This window comes from Hirundo rustica, chromosome 4 (assembly GCF_015227805.2).
Source record: "Hirundo rustica isolate bHirRus1 chromosome 4, bHirRus1.pri.v3, whole genome shotgun sequence".
In the NCBI taxonomy this organism is placed as follows: Eukaryota; Metazoa; Chordata; class Aves; order Passeriformes; family Hirundinidae; genus Hirundo; species Hirundo rustica.
In genome coordinates, this window is record NC_053453.1 from 75,009,879 (window position 1) to 75,031,937 (window position 22,059).

At 49.5% G+C, this 22,059-nt stretch overlaps 1 protein-coding gene across 1 annotated transcript in view; it reads left to right on the forward strand.

The window, feature by feature from the left end:
* CACNA2D4 (calcium voltage-gated channel auxiliary subunit alpha2delta 4) overlaps positions 1–22,059 on the forward strand; it is a 124,276-nt gene that overhangs the window by 18,814 nt on the left and 83,403 nt on the right. The window contains exons 10-18 of the mRNA XM_058420138.1: positions 1,028–1,117; positions 8,491–8,604; positions 10,103–10,181; positions 12,107–12,240; positions 13,083–13,100; positions 14,659–14,736; positions 16,574–16,654; positions 19,008–19,082; positions 20,395–20,481. Of these exons, the coding sequence (XP_058276121.1) occupies positions 1,028–1,117; positions 8,491–8,604; positions 10,103–10,181; positions 12,107–12,240; positions 13,083–13,100; positions 14,659–14,736; positions 16,574–16,654; positions 19,008–19,082; positions 20,395–20,481 (756 nt within the window). The remainder of the gene's footprint in view (positions 1–1,027; positions 1,118–8,490; positions 8,605–10,102; positions 10,182–12,106; positions 12,241–13,082; positions 13,101–14,658; positions 14,737–16,573; positions 16,655–19,007; positions 19,083–20,394; positions 20,482–22,059) is intronic.

The window sequence follows — 22,059 nt, forward strand, 5'->3', positions numbered from 1 at the left end:
GCTCCATGGACGGGGCTGGGAGGCTGGGAGATGGAGTTGCAGGGACGAGGAGCGGGGTTTGCATTTCAGAAGGCAGCAGCAGTTCAGTGCTGCGTGCTGGCTCACCCTGCCCTACACCCAGCAGCAGCCACAGCTTCCCCCGTGCGTCCCCACTGCTGCACCAGCAGCACCCCCAGCCCGGACTGCCTCGAGAGAAACTGTGTGCAGAGGGCAACGGCTCCCTCTCAGACACCCCCACATCCTCAGAAACAAGGAGAATCGTTTTTCCTGCTGGATATCATCCTCCATCAGGGTGGGCTGCCAGCAAGCCCCCTCTCAGGAGGGGTTTTGCTGCTCTGATCCAGGAGGCTTCAGCAGCCTGTGCCCAGCTCCTCCATCACCCTCCAGCCTGACTGGTATTTTTAGCTTCTCTCCCTGTTTTGGGATTTTTTTCCTTCCTCTTTTCTTTTTTTTTTTTTTTTTGGGGGGGGGAGGTGTGTTTGGTTTTTTGGGTTTTTTTTGTTTGTTTGTTTGTTTTTTGTTTTTGTTTTGTTTTATTTTGGTTTGTTTTTGTTTGTATTACTACACCCCCGTGTGCCATCAACAACCAGAGTTCTTTCCCAGCTTAGCCCTAGGTCACAGAGTGTGACTGCAGAGGGTGATGTGTCCTGCAGTGTCTCCCAAAGGATTCCCATACTGTCTTGCAGAGAGGGTTTAATTTAAGCAGATCAATGCTGCTTCAGTCATAGACAAGCATTCAGATTTTTTTCTTTTTCCCCATCTTGTTGATTTTGGGTGCACAGGATGTTTTGGGGGGGGGTTTTGTTTTGTTTTGTTTTTTCCTGAAGGGGCAGATAAGGGAAAGTCATATTTCCAGTAGTTGTGCCCCTTCCATGATCTTTCATGGACTGTCCAGAGAATGAGAAATGCAGTCCTGCTGGAGCTGCATGGGCACAGCCTTTTCTGGGCTCCCCTTTCCTCCCCTGGCCAAAGGGAACACCCTGCCTGCAACACAACCCTGATTTTTTTTATTTTCCTCTCTTGCCAGCACTTCAAGCAGCTGGTGGATGAGCTGCAGGCAAAAGGAGTGGGGACTGTGAACAAGGCTTTGACAGAGTCCTTCAAAATCCTGAGAGAGGTAAGGGTTGGTGCTTGTGTAGGGCACGAGTGTCCCTGGCCACCCCTGTGTGGGTTTCTTATCTTCTTTTCTTCATGTTAAAGCTGGTATTAACCCATGGGTGTCACATTTTCGTGTTTGGACTCAGTGTTTATTATTTCTTATCTACAGTGCAGAGTTGTGAGCTCTAACTAACAAGGTAGACAATGGAAGTGTCTCTAACCCTTTCCAGGGTCTTTTAAGGATAAATTGTCCAATAATGAGATGACACCTAAACTATTTTGACTTTTAACCCAATAACCAACCACCCATGGCCCACAATGTGGATTTTTCTCTCCAATTATCAAATCCCACCCAGACCCATGGAGAAGAAGGTGAAAAAGAAGGACTCAGCCTCTGCCCTAAAACCTCCATCCTGCTTTATATATATTACTATATTCTAAACCCTTCAACTCTGAGTTTTGCACCCTGTGATATCACACACTTCTATCCAAACTCCACACCCACAATCCCAGTGCTGTCACTCCATTTTGGAGCCTTCTCCACAGCCTCAGGTCAGTGCAGTGTTTGCTGGGGGGTCAGAGCCTGGCAGCACAGAAAGTCAGGAATTCCCATTTCCCAGGGTCCCAGCAGCCCTGCACCCCTCTCCAGCCTCAGGGTGCTGCAGTGGGAGTGGGCAGGAGCTCATCTCATGGATCCCAGGTTTGTGACAAGCGGTGTGCAGGGCTCAGCCATCCTGGGGAAGGGTTGGTCTGTGCAGGATGTCCACTGCCTCCAGTCCCTGCCCAGGAGGCATCAGGAGCCAGCAAGGCTTGTGGCTTCAGGAGTTTTCTTAACGAGCCTTTACAGATAAATATAAAATATAACTGATCAGCCGAGGGCCACCGTTCTGGCTGTGAGTGCTGTTATTAATTAGTGAGCAGTGATGGTAATGAACACATGTAAGATTACTCCTCAGATTCATTTCAGTGTCACTGTGCTGAGTGCTTGGGGAAGAAATCACAAGTACAGGAGAATTTATGGCTCTGATAAGATAAGCCATAAATGATTCATTGCCTCACGTGAATGGCAGATTCAGTAGCCTGGAGGTGAACAGACAGTTTAATTCCGTTTCTTAAGGAATGGTAACGAGGAGAAGGACCAAGAGCCAGCTGAACACCCATGGCACTGTCTGTAGAGGGATTGTGGATCATAGAAGGGCTTGGGTTGGAGGGGGCCTTAAGAGCTGAGACAAAATCTGTCCCCCACTGACCTAGCTGAACCAAAAATACCTCCAGGGAGAGAGTGGTGCCCATGCAACCCAGTGGACTGACGTGACTCCAATGCAGTAATAGAGAAAAAAAGCCTTGGTGGGTAAAGAATTTATTTCTCTTTCTAATTGGCTTTAAAAAATGCAGTGGACAGTTTCAGTAGTCATCACTTATCTGGATTCTTGTTGATTCTCTCTTGCTTCTTGAGCTCTAAACAGCTCTGAGATTGCTCTTGGACAGTGCAGCACCCAGTGGTGATCAAACCTGCTGGTACTCACTCCCCAGGGGAATTGCTGCTTCCTTTTGCTGTCACCTTGGATCTGGGGAGAGGGCTCAGGCATCTGAGCACCTGCAGATGAGGAGAGGTGTCGCCTCTGTGCCTTGGAAATGGCTGTACAAAAAACAGGGCTTCACAAACAGTCCATTGCCAAAGAATTGTGTGGAGCGGAGTGCCCTAATGCAGCAGCTGGAGCACCCCAGGCTCTGCGAGTGCCACAGCTCACGGCAAAAGGGAGCCCCTGGCGAGTGCTGGTGCGGTTTAAGGGCTCCCTGGAATCATCTCCTGGAGTTTCTTACACCTGTGTCGGTAATAGCAAAGGAAAAGGGTTTCCATCAAAATCTGTGCAGTCACAGTCAGCAGCGAGGGGAACTTGGGTGGTGGTGCCTTGGGAAGGCTGAGATGGAGAATAATGTAGGGATTCATTGAAAGGCCTCCAGGATCCAGTTGTCCTTGGTGTGCAGCAGGAACAGGATTTGTTCTGTGTCGCTGCTGTGTGCAGAGAGCTGAGTGACCCTGAGTGTGAGCTCAGAGCTGCACCTGGGCAGCACAGAACATGAAACACAGCAAAGATAGAACATAAGGCATCAGTGGAACTGGCCACCCCCTTCTGATCAGGCAGGGTTCCCACTCTCAGCTGCTCCTCACAGCCTCTCCTGTCACTGCTCACGGGAGCACACACAAGGGGATGAAAATTGCGACATCGCCCTGATGGAACAGCCTTTGCTGATCACAGCAGACAGCCTGGAATAACATCTGTAATGAAAGTGGCTGCAAAATTTCCCTGGTAATTCTCCTCAGTCCAATTGCTCACAGAATTAAAAGCCCAGCAGGGACCTGCTCCATGAGGTCTGAGGGGCTGAGGAGGAGCACAAACCTCTCGCTGTCTGTGTTCCTCCCTTATCCTCTGGGGGAGACAGGGCATATTTTAATCCGTGATGCAATTTGCAGGCCAGTTTCAGGAGAAGAGTTGTCCGGAGTCCCCCCTGCCCCTCTCTGCCGTGCTCAATAAGCCACTTGAGCTCTCCATTCCAATTTAGCCCCAAACCAAGTGGTTTCACTAAAATATGCATCCCAGGGAAACCAGGGTCTTAAGCACCCGTTTATGAAGTGCTTCAAAACCCTTCGGTGTGAAGCGCTGTCTTTTTGAGGTCTTTTCTTATTTATTAAGGTTTAATATCTCTCGCTGCCCTCTTCTCTTCCGTGTTCCAACAAGCTTGCCCTGCCTCGTTCTCTCCCCTTTTCCCTGCGGGATTTACACCGCTTTGTTGTGCTTCCAGGCTGCGTCCCCCGAAACACCATCCTCCCGACGCTGTGCGAGTGCTGCAGCTGAGAGCTATCAGGGGCTAAGCAGAGCAGAATAATTGCTTTCCCCGTTTTACACACCGTACTCCTCTTAACAGGACGTCAGACAACAGCCATGGGTTGTTTTTTTTTTTTTCCGGGCGCTGTCACTTTGTTAATTCCCATCCCGCTGATGCCTCTGCAGCCTCCCTCCCCAGGCAGTATCCACCCTCCTCCTCTCCAACGTGTCCTCCTTTCTCAGGATGCACTCCAAGCATTTTGAAAGAGCTGCTGCTTTTCCCACCCCGTGGAGGACAAGAAAAGCCGAGTTCTGCTTTCCAGGGCCGCCTTGGAAGGATGCTTGCTCTTAGCAGCGGGCTGATTTAATCAGAAATCACATAAATGTGGAAGTTAATTGGGTGGGTCGTTCCAGAATGGCTATAGGTGGGGGAAAAAAAAAAAAAAAAAGAAATTAAACTGGTGACAGACTGGATTTCAGTGAGACACAAAATTCTGAGTGACTTGAGCGAACTGGTGCCCTAAAAAGGATGAAGCTGTGTGCTGATTTAAGTAACCAAAGGTTTGTGGCCTCTCATGCCTCACCTGTGTGTACCTCGTTTACACGCTCACGAGATGCACGTGTCACTGGTTTTTCTAGCAGCGTGCTGGGTGTTCAAGGACAGTTTATCCATCCATTTGCTGTGTTTTCTGTTGGTTCCCTCTCCATCCTCTGGGATCTTGTATAGTCCCAGTCAGGTCTCAGCCCATGAGGAAAGCAGTTCAGCTACACCTCCTGCGATTCTTATTCTCTTCACGCTGAGCAGAGATTAATCAAATGCTTTCAATTAGTATTTTCTTTAACCCTACCTCGTTCTGACCCTGCCTCTAATTCATTCATCCTTTTCTTAGTTTCATATCACTTCAGCAGGTTCCCAGCCATTACAACAATATTTTCCTTTTGATGATGAAGGATGGAGGCCCCAAAGCATCTCTGCCTGACCATCTCCCTCTGGTTTTTATCATCTGGCATCAATATTATTTTCACTGCCTTTCTTGCTTCTTCTCTGAATGCTTGGAAATCGCTTCTCGATTCCAGTCACATTTTTATGGACCCGGATTCTACAGCGTATTTTTCAGGGTATGCAAAGCTCAGAATTCCCTGTTTACCAGTTCCTACTATTTCGCTTAGTGCCCTTTCTCGTTTCTCCTTCGCTGGCTTTGTTTTCTTGCCTGCTGCTGATTTTCTCCCCACGAGAGGCTTTCCACGGAATTTTCAGTACTTCTGGAGGCCATTCCAGAGGGAGGCCTGCACAATAAAGGGGCGGGGGGAGATGGAGAGGGGCTGCTCGGTGCCCTGGCCCGACGCTCAGCACGCGTGCCTGCACATCTCTGGGCGATGCTGATGCTCCCTCTTGCTGCTCTGGGGGCGCTGAGCCAGCCTGGAACTGCAGAGTAAAAGGCAGTGAGCAAACCAGGGAGTACAGGAGACTGTGACCCTGAACTAATCAGATCATGCCTGTTAGTCCTGGCAACATGACTGAAGTGGTACAGGAGAATACACGGCCCTGTGCTCCTTCAGTGACCCAGCTCCAGCATGCATTTCTTCAGACATCCCTGCTGTGGACATCTTGTTCCTCTTCTCCCCTTCTTTCACGCTCCTGAGACTTCAGTCAGGGCAGGGAATTACGCTCAGAGCTTGCTGTGAGTGCTCTCAGATCATTTGCTGCAGCTGCAGCCAGTCACAAAGGACCTAAAAACCAGGGATTACCTCTTGTTCGTTTGTTTTCTAAATCTGTGGGTTTAATCTCCATTTCTATGACACTGATGATCCCATTTTCCCTGCTGAAAATATCAACTGCTCCTGTAATTAGGAGATTGCCGGTTCTGACACAACATCTAATTTCCCAGTATCTCGGTATTATGAGTTCTGAAGTAAGCCTCACGGAGGGATCTTAAGCAGTTTGATGAAGCGGTGGGTGACCTTCATTGGGTGTTAATTTAATAATAATCCAGGCAGGCGTACCGTAGATTGCAGCAGTTTGGAGTAAGCTGCTTTCGTAACCACGAGGTTGATATGTCTGTGATCTGGGCCTCGTTCTGACAGCTCCTCCTGCACCCTGTGCCTCCCTGGTGGACACACACTGCCTGTTCTCTCTGCTAATCTGCCCCCAGATGATCTCTGTCCTAGAAACAGCTCACTTGAGGCTCCGGTTTTTTCCTACCTGCTGCTCTTTAGCACAGCCCCATGTGGCTCTCACCTGCTCCTCTCCTTTGGTTTGCCCCTAAGAGCATCCTGCGCCTGTTCCTGCTGTGTCCCCTCAGCCTTCACTGCCCGTCCCCCCTGTGCACGTGCTGCTGTGGGGACACGAGAGAGGAGGAGCTCGTCCCAACACCTCATTCCTGGCTCGGTGTTCCACCTGAGCTGGAAATGCCCCTCTTACAGCACCCTTCTGCTGGAACCCTGCAGGCTGAGGATGACAGGATTTCTGTGCCAAGAGGCACTGACCCTCGGGCAGGCACCACATTTGACCTGAGGCCGTGCAGCAGGCTCCCAAAATTGAGTGGTGGCACCGGGGTTGTGGGTGTGTGGTTTGAATAGGATTGTGTGACCTCACAGGGTGAAAAACGTAAAGATTTTAGTATGCAGTGATTTATATCGGGCAAGATGGAGGATTTGAGGCGTTGTCCAGGTCCTTCTTCACCCTCTTCTTGGTTTTGGGTGTTTCTTTCTAACTGGGTGGAAAAGGTCTGTATTGAGGGGCTTGGGTGGTCATTATTGGGTCAAAAATATAAATAATATAGGTGCCATCTCATTATTGAGTGATTAGCACTTAAATAACCTTGGAAAGAGTTAGAGGCATCCATTTTACCTCCATTTTCTACCTTGCTAGTGAGAGCTCACGGCTCGTGAGGCTGAGCTATAAGTAAGAATTAATAAACACCGAGTCCAAACACGAGACTGCGACTCCTGTGCATTAATCCCGGCTCTAACACGGAGAAAAGAAGATAAGGAACCCACACCTTCTCACTCTGCTCATCTGTCCTGGTTCTGGTCAGGACACAAGCAGGGGCACAGCCAGAGGAGGGAATGTCCCTGTGGGCACTCAGAAGCTCTTGAATCCCTTCACACAGGCGCTGTGGGAAGCTGGGGCAGGCAGGGCTGGTGACACAGACGGTGGCAGAAGGTGACATTATTAGCACTGAACCCATTAATTTCACAATAAGGGACAGTCACAACGTAATTGTGGGAGTGGCGAAATTCCTGGGGAAATCTGGGCTTGGAACTGGCTCTGAGGTGTTCATGGTCACGGTGTTAATCCGCAGTGGAACCACAGCACCAGCCACGCTGGTAAAGGCGCTTGTCTGTCGTAACATAGCGTTACCAAACCCGAAAGGAGCTGGGAATTGAACCCTAAAACATCTGAAAACTCCCAGTTCACAGTCCGTGCTCTTGTTCTCCCACCCAGGGATTACATTCTATGCTATTAATCTTGCCACTTGGATGCCTTTTTCCTCATTTGGAAGTTACAGCTATCCTCTCCAGTTTAAAATTGCTGCTGTTGGATGTAACCTTGGCCACCCCTCAGCTGGTCTCCTGTACACTCTTCATCTCTCTATTGCCTCTCATTAATCTTTGCTGGCAGCAGAGCTGTCTCTCCTCCTTCTCATAATTTTTTACCTCTGCATCACTTCCTGTGCCCTCCTCTGCTGGTCAGGCTTTTCCTTGCCCAGAGCACGGCGGGACAAGGAGAAGCATAGAGCGCCACTCACTTCTGTCCCAGGGATGTCCTCAGCCGGCTTTAGCACCGTGGTGGTGCTGGCTGAGGCCCTCAGTTCTCTGGAGCAGGTACCTGAGGGCACGGGGAGCGCAGGGAGCAGGAGACAGGCAGCATTCCAAGGCTGCTTCTCCCTGGCTGGACAGGCAGGCTCCGGCTCTCTCGTAGGAGCACGTCCGTCCAACACCTTGGGAGCACGTCAGTGTTTGTCCCAGAGCCCTGGTGCACCTCTGCTCTGCCTTAAATATCACTCTTGCATAGACGGCAGGTCATCTGTCACGTCAGGGCACGGCCTCTCCGTCTGGCACACCCGTAACCTTTCCCAGATCCCATGGCAGTCACCTTCTCTTTTCATCTGCTCCTGCCTTCCTTTGCTATTCTTTGGCAGATTGATGGATTTGCCCTGGAATAATGAGTCTGATTTCCCACTCCTCTCGCATTTTCTGCCACGGGAAGCGACAGTGCTGTCAAACCCGAATTGCCGTGTTTATGGTCAATCCGTAGTTGTTTTGCATAAACTAATGCGACCGTGCAAGATGTGAAGCAGCGGGGAATCGCACCCTTCCTCCACGGCGCTTATTTTCTCCTCATTATTTCGCTCCTGCCAAGCCTCCTGTGTCTGCATGTGCCAGGCAGGGCTGTCTAAATAAAAATATCTATATGCAGGGTGAGAACACAATCCTCTTTCCCAGCAGCGTGAGGTTTGCAAGTGGAAGTCAGGATCTGTCCCGCCGTGAATAAATAGAGTGCAGTTCCTCAAAAACAGCCTGTGCTGGGATAAGCAGCGCTCTCCCTCTCTGCTTGCAGTTCAGAGAAGCTGGCCAAGGAGGTCTGTGCAACCAAGCCATCATGCTGATCACCGACGGAGCCGTGGAGGACTACGAAGCTGTGTTTGAAAAGTACAACTGGCCCGACAGGAAGGTTTGTCTGGGAAGGGGTGAATAGGAAGGGAGGGGAGAGGTGCTGCTCTGCTGTAGTGGGGGTAGAAGAGCATGAGCCAGGAGATCAGGCAAAGCCCAGCATTCACATATTCCCAAACTCCCATGGGCTCCTGACTGCAAATGCAGACAAAGCAGCCAGGCAGGAGCCTGCTGCGGTGATTTCCGAGGTGAGAGGGTTACAAATGCGTATCTCTGCATCAGGGAAGCTTTTCTTTTACATACACTTTGCTTTCTAAAGCTGTGGGCAATCAAAACATCCTCCTGGTAAGATTATAAAAAGACCGAGTTGAGTATTTCAAAATTAAAAACCAGCTTTTGCTAAGAGGTTTGAATCCTGTGCAGGACTGTTTATAATTGGTCCTGTTCAGGAAAGGTTTGGCTGTTCCGAGTTCTTATGGTGGCCAGGGGAATGATCCCAACAGCCTCTCTAGGTGGTGGCCAGGGAATGATCCCAACAGCCTTTCTAGGTGGTGGCCAGGGAATGATCCCGACAGCCTCTCTAGGTGGTGGCATGGGGAATGTTCCCAACAGCCTCTCTAGATGGTGACCAGGTGAATGATCCCAACAGCCTCTCTAGATGGTGACCAGGGAATGATCCCAACAGCCAGTCTAGGTGGTGACCAGGGAATGTTCCCAACAGCCTCTCTAGGTGATGGCCAGGGAATGATCCCAACAGCCTCTCTAGATGAGAGAGGCATGGGAAATGATCCAGCCTCTCTAGGTGGTGGCCAGGGAATGATCCCAACAGCCTCTCTAGGTGGTGACCAGGGAATGATCCCAACAGCCTCTCTAGATGAGAGAGGCATGGGAAATGATCCAGCCTCTCTAGGTGGTGACCAGGGAATGATCCCAACAGCCTCTCTAGGTGCCTTCCAGCCCTGTTTACTCTGATGTCTGTGGTTGCAGGCTTGCACTGGCAGAGCTGGCTGTGAAAGTGGAACAGACCACTGCTCATCCCAAACCCTCCTGATTTATTTGTTTGCCTCATCCCAGCTGGCAGCCATGCACAAAGGGAGAGAAGCAGCCTACTGAGAGACCGGAGCAGGGGGCTGATAAAACAGTTTATTTCAGGATTGGCTCTTTTGTCGGTGGTCAAACTTGAGAGAAATGGTCAAGCTCTCTCTAAATGATTCATGTGGCCAGCTGTTCCCCTGGGTAAGGGATTCCTGGGAGCTATAAACCTCTCTGCATGTGGTTGCTGAGTGCCTGGCAGAGCTGCCGTCATAAAATCAAACAGAATTTGCACTTTTGCTTTGTTATTCTGACGATCCCGGGCACTACTCGGCTTTCTGGGCTTATTGTAATTGGAAATTCAGTTCCAGGCCACAAAACAGGAAACAAATGGCACGAGAAGCATGTGGAGGCAGAGCCATCGCTCTCACCACATTCACACCAGCGCACAAGGGGATGCCAACCGTCAGCCACCTGGATTTGGCAGCACGCTGCAGCCTAACTCTCCTGCCCCTGTGTCCTTCCAGGTGCGGGTGTTCACGTACCTCATCGGACGGGAGGTCACTTTCGCCCCGAACGTGAAATGGATCGCCTGCAACAACAAAGGTGCGGTGCAGGAACCGTGCCCAGCGCCCCTGCGCCCCTGCAGGGCTCACCCACCGCTGCTGGGCTTGGAACCCACGCTTGGGAGACAAGCTGAGGGAAAAGCAGGCCCTGCTGTGTCCAGCTAACACAATCCCTCGGTGCTGAGCCACCGCGTTTTCCTGTCACCGTGCCAAGGGACACCATGACCGAGATTCGTGCTGGCCGTAGTCCACCTAAGTCCCCTGTGCTCATTGTGTCCCAGCTGCCGGCTTTTGACAATCTGTCTAAAGCTCTGTCAGAGAGCCCGACGTCTCTTGGCTGAGATGTAAAACAAACATTGCTGCTTTAAAGATTTTACAGCAATTTTCGCCAGGGCTGCAGGTTAACCCCTGTATCCTGGCCAAATTCTTTGTGTGTAAGTGATTTCCACTGAGGTGCCAAAACAGCTTGTTAATCCCACCCCAAACCCACTATTCTCTCTGACTGGCATGGAATTCCGTGAATGAGGAAATCCATCCGCAGTAGGTGAGGCCCCTCTGTGCAGTGGGGCCAGCTAAAAAGTCAAGTTAGAGCTGTCAGAGTCTGCAAGAGCAAAGGAAGAAAGGGAAGGGGGAAAAAAAGCCATCCATGTTTTTTGGGCATGACCTGGCCTCTGGAGACAGCGATTCCAGTTACATCAGTGTCCTGCTAGGACAGGGAAAGGAAGGGAAAACTGAAGCTGGGCGTCAGGTACAAACAGTTTTCCAGCAGAGCATGAAATGCATGGGAACTTGCTGCTGAAGATGGTTGACAGGAGAGTTGCTGGCCCGTAGAATGTCTGTGAGCTGGGGATGCTCGAGGCTCAAGCATTCATCTAATTAGCACTGTGAACTGCATGTAATATTTTTAGGTTTTGTTGAATTAAACAAACCCCTGGGTTTCAGATTGTGTATTCAGCCAGGAAAGCAGTGACAGGGAATTCACAGCACGGTTGGTTCACCATAAAGTGTCAGAATGCTTTCTTCTGAATAACCAGGTAACAGAAATGTGCTCTTTGCACTTGCATTCCCCCTTGCCAGATTTGAGCTGTGCAGAGGGCTCCCTGATTTTGGCCCTTCTGTTCCAATGCGCTGTGTAACTCTTTTGGTTTGGAGCACACTAAATCAGTTTCCACATCACAAAGTGTATCAGAACATGAGCCCTTCCACGCGATGCTGCTTTCCTGGTGATAGCAAAGTTTTCCATCTCTCTGACATATTCCATCCTATAGCAAGTACAGCCAATGCCTGCGGTGAGAAGCAGGACACAGAATCCTCACGACATTACTCTGTGTTAGCACTTCTAGCAGCAGCTAGTCCTGAGGACCCTTTGGTAACTTCACAACATCCTTCCCTTGTACTCCTTGTTGTAGTTCTGCACTGCTGTGGGTCCAGCTGCAGGGACAAAGCTTTGGCAATAGGCAACTTCCACTTTTTTATTCTGCTTCCAATGTGTAGATGGAAGCAGCTGCCATCCTTGGATGTAAAACTAGGCAGACTGAGGAGTGCTGGAAAAAATCTGGAAGAGGAGGTGGTAATTTGGTCTTAATATAAAATAGGGCAGGGGCAAGTGGATAGCCTGGTGAAAAACTTTGCATGCCTATGTTTGGCCCTCCAGACCAAAGGCAGTCTGATTAGTGGAAGGTTTTTCCCGAGACCCAAAGCAACGTTTTGCATCTGCTTTGCACAAATGTGGTTATATCAAGACTCTCGTCTTGCTTCAGCGTTTTCAGAAGAGCAGAAGCACTGCTTTGAAACTCTAGATTTCCACAGGTGCTTCTGGATCCGAGGCATGCCAAGGCCCATTTTACAAAGAGCAGATTACCCACCTGGGTAGATATTTGACATGCAGTTTTCCAGCTTTGCACTCATTTAGGAATAGGGGAGATGGGTCAGCAGGGTGGCTCACACCTCTGTTTCTCCATGAAGGCTACTACACTCAGATCTCCACGCTGGCAGACGTCCAGGAGAACGTCATGGAGTACCTGCACGTGCTCAGCCGGCCCATGGTCATCAACCACGACCACGACATCATCTGGACAGAAGCCTACATGGACAGCGCGGTAAGGACCTCGAGCACCGGGCAAAACCTAAACAAACCCTGACATTTAGCCAAAACCAGCCAGGAGCTGGTTTGTTGATAGAAATCACTGGTCTCTGGCTCTACTGAGATGGACAATATTCTTTCTCTGCTCGCTCCTGGAGCTAAGGTGTGTGTGCAGACTCAGACATGAATCTGCAGTGACCCCGGTGCCCAGGACTAATCACACAGGCACAGCCTCACCTGAGATGTGCTTCTGTGCAAGCAGGTTACCTTCTAAAGGGTTAATAACACTTCTAAGGGGTTGTTCACACGATAGATTAGTGGTGGCTCAGGGCAGGGTCACAGGGACTGATTTCCTCCAGCCCAGTAGCTGGCTGCAGGTTGCTTGCTGCTCGAAGATACAGATTTCAGCTGAGGCAGCAGGCTCGCTCTTTCCTTCCTTCAAGTAGCAAGACCTAGCTCAGGACAGTGGGCAAAGGACACGTTGCAGAGGAGCAGACTTTGTCTCCTTTGTCCCAGGCCTGCCCTGTGGGGAGACATTTGGCTCTGGGGGTGACGTGGGGAAATCTTCTGCTGCATGAGCTGTGCCAGCTGAGGGATGGGACACGCTACTTGGGTGTTCTAATCAAAGCCTCCAGAAACACTACTGATGACCCAGGAAGTTTATTTTATCAGCAGATTGGCCACCTCTGGCGCTGGTGTGTGGGGTCACTCTTCCCAAGGCATTTGTTTGCTGCACGTTTTTTTCTGCGTCTTGTTTCTCGCCTCTTGTCTTGCCGTTCTCTGTCCCAAGCTCTCCTGTCCTTGACTCATTCCTCCATTCATGTGTTCATTTGTGCGTCCATCCGTGTCTCTCACCAGCTGCCACAGTCTGAGGAGGTAACTGCAGCCCGTGTCCGTGCCTGTGCTGTTTCCCGTGTGCCAGCCCGTGTGTCCGTGCCAGCCCTCGCAGCCACAGCTGGCCTCTACATCTGCAGGGGGTGGGGGCTGCGGCACCCAGAGTCCTCTTGCGCTGGCAAGAGGAGGACAGGAGATGCTGGATGTACTGGAGAGCTGTGCTGTCGGTTCAGAGTAGCTAGGGCTGGCTGTGTCGTGCGGTAGTTCGATCCACCTGATCCCTTTCTCCACACGCCCAGTAAGCGCAGGAGAAGTTTACTTGCTGCGGGTTAGTGTGAGTGGTGCTGTGAATGGGAAGATTCCACAGGAAATCACCCAGAGAAGTAACTCAAGACGCCAAGTCCAGATCTCCACCAAGTGACCCGATGGTTGACTTGCTCCCCTGTGCATGCTCCCCGGGCCTGCTCGGTCATAGGGACACGAGGTCATTTCTTGCCTTGCTGCTGGCAACAAAGGATTAGAATCTTCTGATAGCTAGGCATGTTTGGGAGTCTCCTTTGCATAAGGCTGGCCTGTTTTACCTCCTCTCATGTGCTCTTACAGCACCTGTCCCCTGTTGAATTGGGAACGTCTTATCCCATTACACATGCATGTCCTGTATCCCTCGTAGGGATAGCTCACCGTGGTGTATCTGTTGGGATCAGGACTTTGCCTCTTTCTCCTGAGCTTAGGTGGTTGAGGAACAGGTGTATATAAGTAGGCTTTGTGTGTATTTGTATTTAAATATTTGTCTGTGGTGTTTCCCATTTGTGGTACTCGTGTGTTTGTGGTACAGGTGATACCTTGTTCGTGATTTTGCTCCTATTTGTGTTGTTTTCCTCTGTTCTGTGCTGCTTGTGTCGGTGTTTTTTTGCATTCATTGTGTAAGCGCTCACGACTGCACTCATAAAGAGTGGTGGGTACAAACTGTGCCACCACTTCTGCAGGTCCCTGTCCCTTCATTTAAACACCTCTTCCATGCATTTCACTGGCTTTCATCCCATCCTCACCGCCCCACACGAGCAAGCATCCATCCCACATCCTCTGGGACACAGGGTATTCAGAAGTGCTGCCGTCTGTTCTCCGGGCAGTGTGGGAGGCAGGGAGGTGGCCAGCTGCAGCCCACTTCTGCAGCGCCTGCACTGGGACTCGCTGGATGCTGCACTGGGGCTCGCTGGGTGCTGCACTGGGGCTCGCTGGGGTGCTGCACTGGGGCTCCCCAGGGTGCTGCACTGGGGCTCGCTGGGTGCTGCACTGGGGCTCCCCAGGGTGCTGCACTGGGGCTCCCTGGGTGCTGCACTGGGGCTCGCTGGGTGCTGCACTGGGGCTTGCTGGGTGCTGCACTGGGGCTCGTTGGGTGCTGTACTGGGGCTCATTGAGTGCTGCACTGGGGCTCGCTGGGGTGCTGCACTGGGGCTCCCCAGGGTGCTGCACTGGGGCTCCCCAGGGTGCTGCACTGGGGCTCGCTGGGTGCTGCACTGGGGCTCGCTGGGGTGCTGCACTGGGGCTCGCTGGGGTGCTGCATTTGCTAACACGCTGCACTTGCTGTGTTCCATGGCAGCTGTTTGCGTCGCAGGCGCAGAGCCTGCTGCTCATGACCACGGTGGCCATGCCAGTGTTCAGCAAGAAGAACGAGACGGTGAGTGAGGGCCGGGCTCTGTGCTCCTCTGCCCCACAGGGGACAGCAGGCAGCGGGACCTGGCGGGGTTCTGCAGCGTTTTATCTTCTTTTTGTCGGTCGGGATGAAATGCGCGAGGCGGTGTTTCTTGTTCGGACTCAGGTGTTTATTAATTCTTATCTATGTCACAGCCTCACAAACCATGAGTTCTACAGCACTTCAAGCTGACAAACTAAAAATGGAGCCGTATCTATATCTCTACAAGGTCTCTTAAGGATAAATTGTCCAATTAAGAAATGACACCTAAATTATTTTGACTTCTAACCCAATAACCAACCACCTGTAGCCTACAATGTGGACTTCTCTATCCAGTTACAAAATACCACCCAGACCCATGAAGAAGGTGAAAAAGAAGGATTTAGCCTATGCCCTAAAACTTCCATCTTGCTTTATACATATATATAAATTTTATATATATGTTATTATATTCTAACCCCTTAAACTCTGAGTTTTGCACCCTGTGATATCACACACTTCTATCCAAACCCCACACCCACAATCCCAGCGCTGTCACTCCATTTTGGAGCCTCCTCCACGGCCCCAGGTCAATGCAGTGTTTGCTTGGGGGTCAGAGCCTGGCAGCACAGGAATTCCCAGTGCCCAGGGTTCCAGCAGGGTTCTAAATCCAAAGGGCCTCTGAACCAACATCCGGCCATTAGGGAAGGCAGCAGACCTCTGGCAGGGAGGATGGGTGATAATTTATCTGTCAGAATGACAGTCTGTCATTTCTTTTAAATACCCCTTAAATATGACGCTTCTCCTTGTTTCATCCCTTCCGTTTTCAAGCCGAGCCTGGTTTGCACACCCTGAAATTTCCGTCTGGAAGAGATCATTACCTTGTCTAGTCTGCATTTCATTGCAGACATTTACATCTCACACAGATGAGCCAAGTACCCTGGTTTTGGCAAAGGCATCCAGGCCCGAGCTCTCTCCATCATTATTTCTAACTCTTCATGAAAAACTGGTGTCTAAATTCTGCTTTTAATTTGTCTGACCTCACCTTCCTGTCATAATGACTTCCTCAGATTAAAAGGCCTGTACCCTTTAGTAAGTTCTCAAGGGAGTCATCTTCTACACTGCCATAAAATCAAACCTATCTTGATAAGATTAAAAAGGTTGAATTATTTAGATGATTTGATAAGGGCATTTCCTCTGGGGTTTGAAACCCTTTAGATGCTCTTTTCTGCAGCGTTTCTAATTTCTCGGCGTCCTTTTTAAAATGGAGAATGGTACCTTAGCAGTGCTGTACAAGGGATAAACTCTTCATCCAGGTCCTACAAATGATTTTCTGCCTTCTCCACCTGGGGCTGGCTGTAGCCTGCATTAGCACAGCACTGCAGTGTGTGTAATTTTTCCGTAGTGCTCTCCAGGTGCTTCTTAAACAACCAGATCCCCATGTCATGGAGGAGGAGGGGTTTCCTTTTTTCCAGGCTAACAGTTTTGTTAACCTAGAATTTGATTTAGTTGGCCCAAATTATCAACCCATTCATGTAGGTTTGCATTGTTTTCTTGACCTTGTTGGTGTTTACACATTCTGTATGCAGGGGTTTGCCCTCAAAACTTGCTTTCAGTGATTCTATGTTACTTCTGAATCGCAGCAGTGAATACTGACTAGTGCTGTGTAGAAATACTCCATAAACACTGGAATAACCTCTTGGGACTTTATGAAATGTGTTCATTTGTTTTGAGTAACCACTTTCACACAAGCCTAGAGACAACTAGAAGGAGAATAATGTGTTTTCAGGTAGAAAACTACCCAGGTTTTGCTTCTGAAAATGGATTCTCCTTTGTTTTAAAGCGCTCCCATGGCATTCTTCTGGGTGTGGTGGGCTCTGATGTACCACTGAGGGAGCTGCTGAAACTCGCTCCCCGGTATAAGGTAAGACTGAGATAATGCAAATGGTTCCTTTGCACAGCAAAGCCACTGCTCACACTTCCATGGGCATGACTGAAAAATCACTTCTCTGCTCTGCAGGAAAAGCTGTGAGCATAAGGGGAGAGTTGTTGGATGCGGTGGTGTGCGGTTTCTATACAGCAGATGTGAAATCATTCACTACTACAAGCTTTTAGGCTGCTTCAGCAACACGAGGACGGGGTGATCCAGTAGGCTGGCAAAAGGTCATGGAACCTTTGCATCCTGATGGTCACCAGCCTAGATCCCTCAGAGATGACAGGGATTTGATTCTTCTCCGTATTAGAAGAATTAAAGTTTTATATCCAGTTCCCAGTGGACTATCAAGAGCTGCCATGCCAGCTGGCAAAAAATGCGCTCGTTTCACTGTCAATATCCTTAGCAGAAAAACTCAGGGCTGAATGGATTATGGAGAGCCAACTCTCCTGTCATGCCTAGAGGTTCCTTTCTCCAGGTCAGCATGATGGTTTCTTGGCAGGACAGCCTACAGAAAGTTGGCTCTTGCTCCCTTTGTGCTGTACCTGGATGGAGCGTTTGCTCTCCAGAATCGTTAGTCAAAAAAACTTTTCCATTAGCTCTGTGTCCAATGTATCTTTTAAAAAAAAAAAAGTTCATCCATAGGAAATTGCCCCGGAGATGCACTGTTTGGTTTGGTTTCTGCTGTGAACTGCAGGCAGCGACCCCTTGTTCAGTCAGGCTGCACAGCAGGAGACAACGAGCACATCCAAGGACCACCGTGAAATCTGGCAGGCTGAGCCAGCATTTCAGGTGTTTGGTTTCTCTTAAATAACTATCAGGCAACCACTACCAGTGAGGCAGCTGTCCAAAATCTGATTGCAGAAGACTCACGGGGCTGAAAGTGCTGTCAGAAGCTGTGAATTTCTGTGGCGGTTGCAGACGTGGATGCAGGGCAGGGCACTAACAGGCTACTAACAGTAGGAAATGATCCTGCAGACAGCCCTGGAGCTGGGAGTGTCGGGGTGCCTGCACTCAGCATGCAAAGCTGCCTGCTTTGGGTCAGTTTTTATAGAATTATTTTCAATGTAAGAATAATGCTTTTATATCTCCCTTTCCCCATATCACTCAAAGGACAGATATGCAATTATTTTTTTTCTTCTGGGCTAAGGAGGGTCACTGTTCTTTCCTCCAAGCAGTGCCAGGAAATGAGGGGGGAAAAAAAAATGGGATTTCATTATATCAGCAGCAGGACACATCTCAGAAACTCCTCCAGCTCCAGACCAGTTTGGAAACCTAGGACCCTCAACTTAGATTCCCTGGCATATGGGTTCCAGAAGGACCAGTTCCAGTGTTCCAGACTTCTGGAGCTTGTGTATTAGTGATCCTGCTTTTACTGGGCTGGGAAATTTCAGCTTTAACAGGCCAAAAAAGAAATTTGCTGATCCAGTGTCTTGGTTGTCAGTCACTTGGCTGAGTTAAGCCAAGTGTGTTTTTCACAAGACTGCTTCACACAGAGGCGGTCCAAGGTTTTGGTCTGGGATGTGTGAAATACAGAACTGATTCCCTGAATGCACAGACAGATTGTAAATGATTTTACCTCCTCACTTCCCTGCCGGTATCCCTCCAGGGTTGTCTCTGTAGGAAAATAGAGCTGCAACTTTTTTTTTTTTTTTTTTGAAGATAGAAACTTTATCCATTGTTGTTTTCCTTGAGACACCTCTTGTTTTGGCAAGCACAGGCTATCTGCAGGGTGTAGCTGGAATTTGCATTATACACGGGCTGGAGCTGAGTAATTGCTCTCACGGAAATCCCTCGCAGAGCAGGTCAGCCAGCGTCTGCTCTGGTTAGATCATGCTATTCCTTAAAAAGCATTTTAAGTCTACAGGCTTGTACAACTGGCCGGGGTTAGGCGTGGTCTTGCCAACACTGGAACACAACGCAGATCTCTGAAGTCTGCCTGTGTTTCCAGGGAAGCCGTGTGTGAGATTGCTGCTGGCTGCTCACTCCCTGCTCCGCACCAAGGGCACAGAGCTGTCCCCACTGCTCCTGGGCTCTTTGCAGCGCTCCCCATCCCTGCCCCTCGCCCGTGCAGTTCCGTCTGCCTCTGGGTGCAAATGGTCCACGGTGAGAATCAGACAGTAGGAGGGCATGTCTTTCTGAATGTGTACACAAACCTTCTACCTGCACATCCTTTTGTCCATCCAAGCACGGACAGAGCACCCGCTTTGGGATGGATTCCATTTTCTGCTGGTCAATACCTTTAAAAAGGAAATATATCTCAACATCAGCAGTGCCAGCAGCACCCCGTACACAGCAGCGTTCGTAGCTAAAGCACTGATTGTTCTAATGCCTCTTTCTCCAGCTGGGTGTCCATGGCTACGCCTTCCTGAACACCAACAACGGCTACATCCTTTCACACCCAGACCTCCGTCCTTTGGTACGTAGAGCTGTGCCTCTGAGAGCCTTCGCTGGCTTGAGCACAGCGGCTTTCAGGGCTGCCTCTGATTTCCTTGGGGTTTTTGAGCTGTGAAGGCCCCAGCCTCTGACACACAGACAGGAGCAGGATGGCCAGCTGGCCTCATTGCTGGGATGCCCAGGCACGTGACGATTTTACATTTCAGACGTGCTGGTCAGCACAAATCCACCTGCTCACAGCTGTAAGAGAAAGCTGCTGTGAAGCTCCATGGTGGCCTTGCCTTCAAAAAGGCAACTTTGCCCAGGGAGACCACAGGAACCAGGAGTTACTTGAGTGTGTGAAGAGAAGGGACACTCCATGTCTCCAGGGCGGGGCAAGGCAAAGCCAGGCAAGGGCGCTGCTTTATCCTTCCTCCGTCAATTGGTTTTATCCTTCCACCGTCAATTGGCTTCCTCCTTCCACCGTCAGTTGGCTTCCTCCTTCCACCATCAATTGGCTTCATCCTTCCTCCATCAATTGGCTTCATCCTTCCACTATCAATTGGTTTTATCCTTCCACCATCAACTGGCTTCATCCTTCCACCATCAATTGGCTTTATCCTTCCACCATCAATTGGCTTTATCCTTCCACCATCAATTGGCTTTATCCTTCCACTATCAATTGGCTTTATCCTTCCACCATCAATTGGCTTTTTCCTTCCACCATCAATTGGCTTTTTCCTTCCACCATCAATTGGCTTTTTCCTTCCACCATCAATTGGCTTTTTCCTTCCACCATCAATTGGCTTTATCCTTCCACCATCAATTGGCTTCATCCTTCCACTGTCAATTGGCTTTTTCCTTCCACCGTCAATTGGCTTCATCCTTCCTCCATCTCAGGTCTGATTCACGCCTTCTGAGATTAGTGGAATTGCCCTCTTGCGTCAATTAGCTCTAGGTGAAAAGCCTCCCATGAGTGGAGTCAAAGCCTGACTCCCATCAGAAAAGATCTCCTGCTGGGATTATAATGTTAATGGGATTATACTCTTAGCTGCAGGGGAAAAAAAGTGATTTCCTGCAGGCAAGGGTGTTGTAGTGATCTGTTTAGGAGGAGGAGGCCATGGCGTTTACCTGTAAATTCAGGTGTGTCCCCTTCTGTCCCACTGACACTCCCCTAGCCCTGCACTGCCAGTGGAAAGAAATATGTGAGAACTCACACAAACTCTGCCTCCCCTGTCAGAGAAGAAATGAGACACCCCTGTTTTTCAAATTACACACCAATTCTTCAAGGGTTAGTTAAGGGAGTGATCTAGCCACTTACTTGAATCTTTTTCTTTTTTTCTTTTAAATGCCAGTACAAAGAAGGAAAGAAACTGAAGCCTAAGCCGAACTACAACAGCGTAGATCTCTCAGAAGTGGAGTGGGAAGATCAGGATGAAATAGTGAGTGTCAGAAAGCGGATTTAGCCATTCTTGTAGCTTTGTGTGCCTGTATGGGAGGTGTGGGGGGCTCTCCTGTCATTTTTCTGTGCCTGACTGGCTCTGACTAAGAGAGGTGGGTGGTTTACAAGAGGACAAAGCATGAAGCTCCCCTGCCAAGTTCTTGTCTTCTTCCCAGTAGGAGTTTTCCTTCTCTTGGGACAAAGGAGAAGTGCTGGGAGAGGAGGAGGAAGGAAGCACTTTGGAGGATGCTCCAGGGAGCCAGTCTGTGTATACAGGGCCCTAACGCTGCCTTAATCCAAAGCCAGAGCAGTTTAGGAGTGTGGCAGTGTCCTGTGATGACACCCACACGTGGGGTGTGTGAGATACAGCTGAAGCCACTCGACTAAGGAGGTCAGGAGCAAGGAATTACACTCATCAAGAGACTAAAGCTTGGAGTCACTGTTAGTAACAGACACAGAGGATAAAGGACTTAGACACCTGGGGGAAAAAAAAAATTCCAGATACCACCTTATTGCACAGGCGTGGAGGCACTGAAAGGAATAACTGACCAGAGGGAAAAGATTAAAAAAAAAAAACCCAAACCATTTTCTACTGTCTTTTGAGCAAAATTATGGGCAAGTGATAAAGAAGAAACAGCATGCACCTTTAACAGCTGCATAGTCCTGCTTTGCACATCGAGGACCCCAGATAAAATGAGAATATGGAGAGGTTCCTCTGTGGCTGGTTTTATTTTACTCAGAACTGGGAGGAAACAGATACTTAAATTACTAAGATAAGAACTGAAATTGGAGTAAGATAGAATTAACTGCGAGACACCTGCTTCTGGATTACAGGGGAGACTGCTGAGATGAAGGGATCTGATGCTATAGATATCCACTTAAACAGGTAGGACAAACAGAGCAGCAAGAGGATCAAAGTAGCTGCTGCCACTCGTGCAGGCCAAGTGTAAAGGCAACATCAAAGGAATTTGGGAGGTGGGAGAGTGGCAAATTGTGAAAGGGAACACAGCAGAACTATGTAATGTGGAAAGCAAGACAAAACCAAGGGGTTTCACATGCAGTGGAACCACCAAGATGCAAGTTGTCAGCCACTTTGTGTAGGTTCACTGATCTCTTGTAGGACTTTGCTTCCATTGTAGTTTACTCCCTCACTGGAACCACTTTCACAGCTATTCCTCTTTGCCTAGTTTGCTATTTAAAAAAAAACAAAAAAAAAAATCCAGGAAATGAAGGAAATTTGCTTTGCTCTCATATTTATTTGGCTAGTGGGTTCCTGTCTGACCAACTGACACTGATACCCGAGTGCAAATACAATACCAAGTGTAAGGTTTCTGTCCACAGGCAATCAGAGTAAAACCATCCAGGGGACAAAAAAAACGTCATGAAACCAGCACAGGAAACAAAAGCCACTTTGTGTTCCTGTACTTCCAGAGGAAAGGAAGGTTGCAGTCACAGAGGGTGCAGAGACATTCAGTGACGTGAGCGATATCTGCAGTGTGACTTCAGCAGGGCTAGAGGCTCTCGAGATACACCCACTGCAGCAGAGAGCTGCCAGCATTTCAGCACTCATACTTGTGGC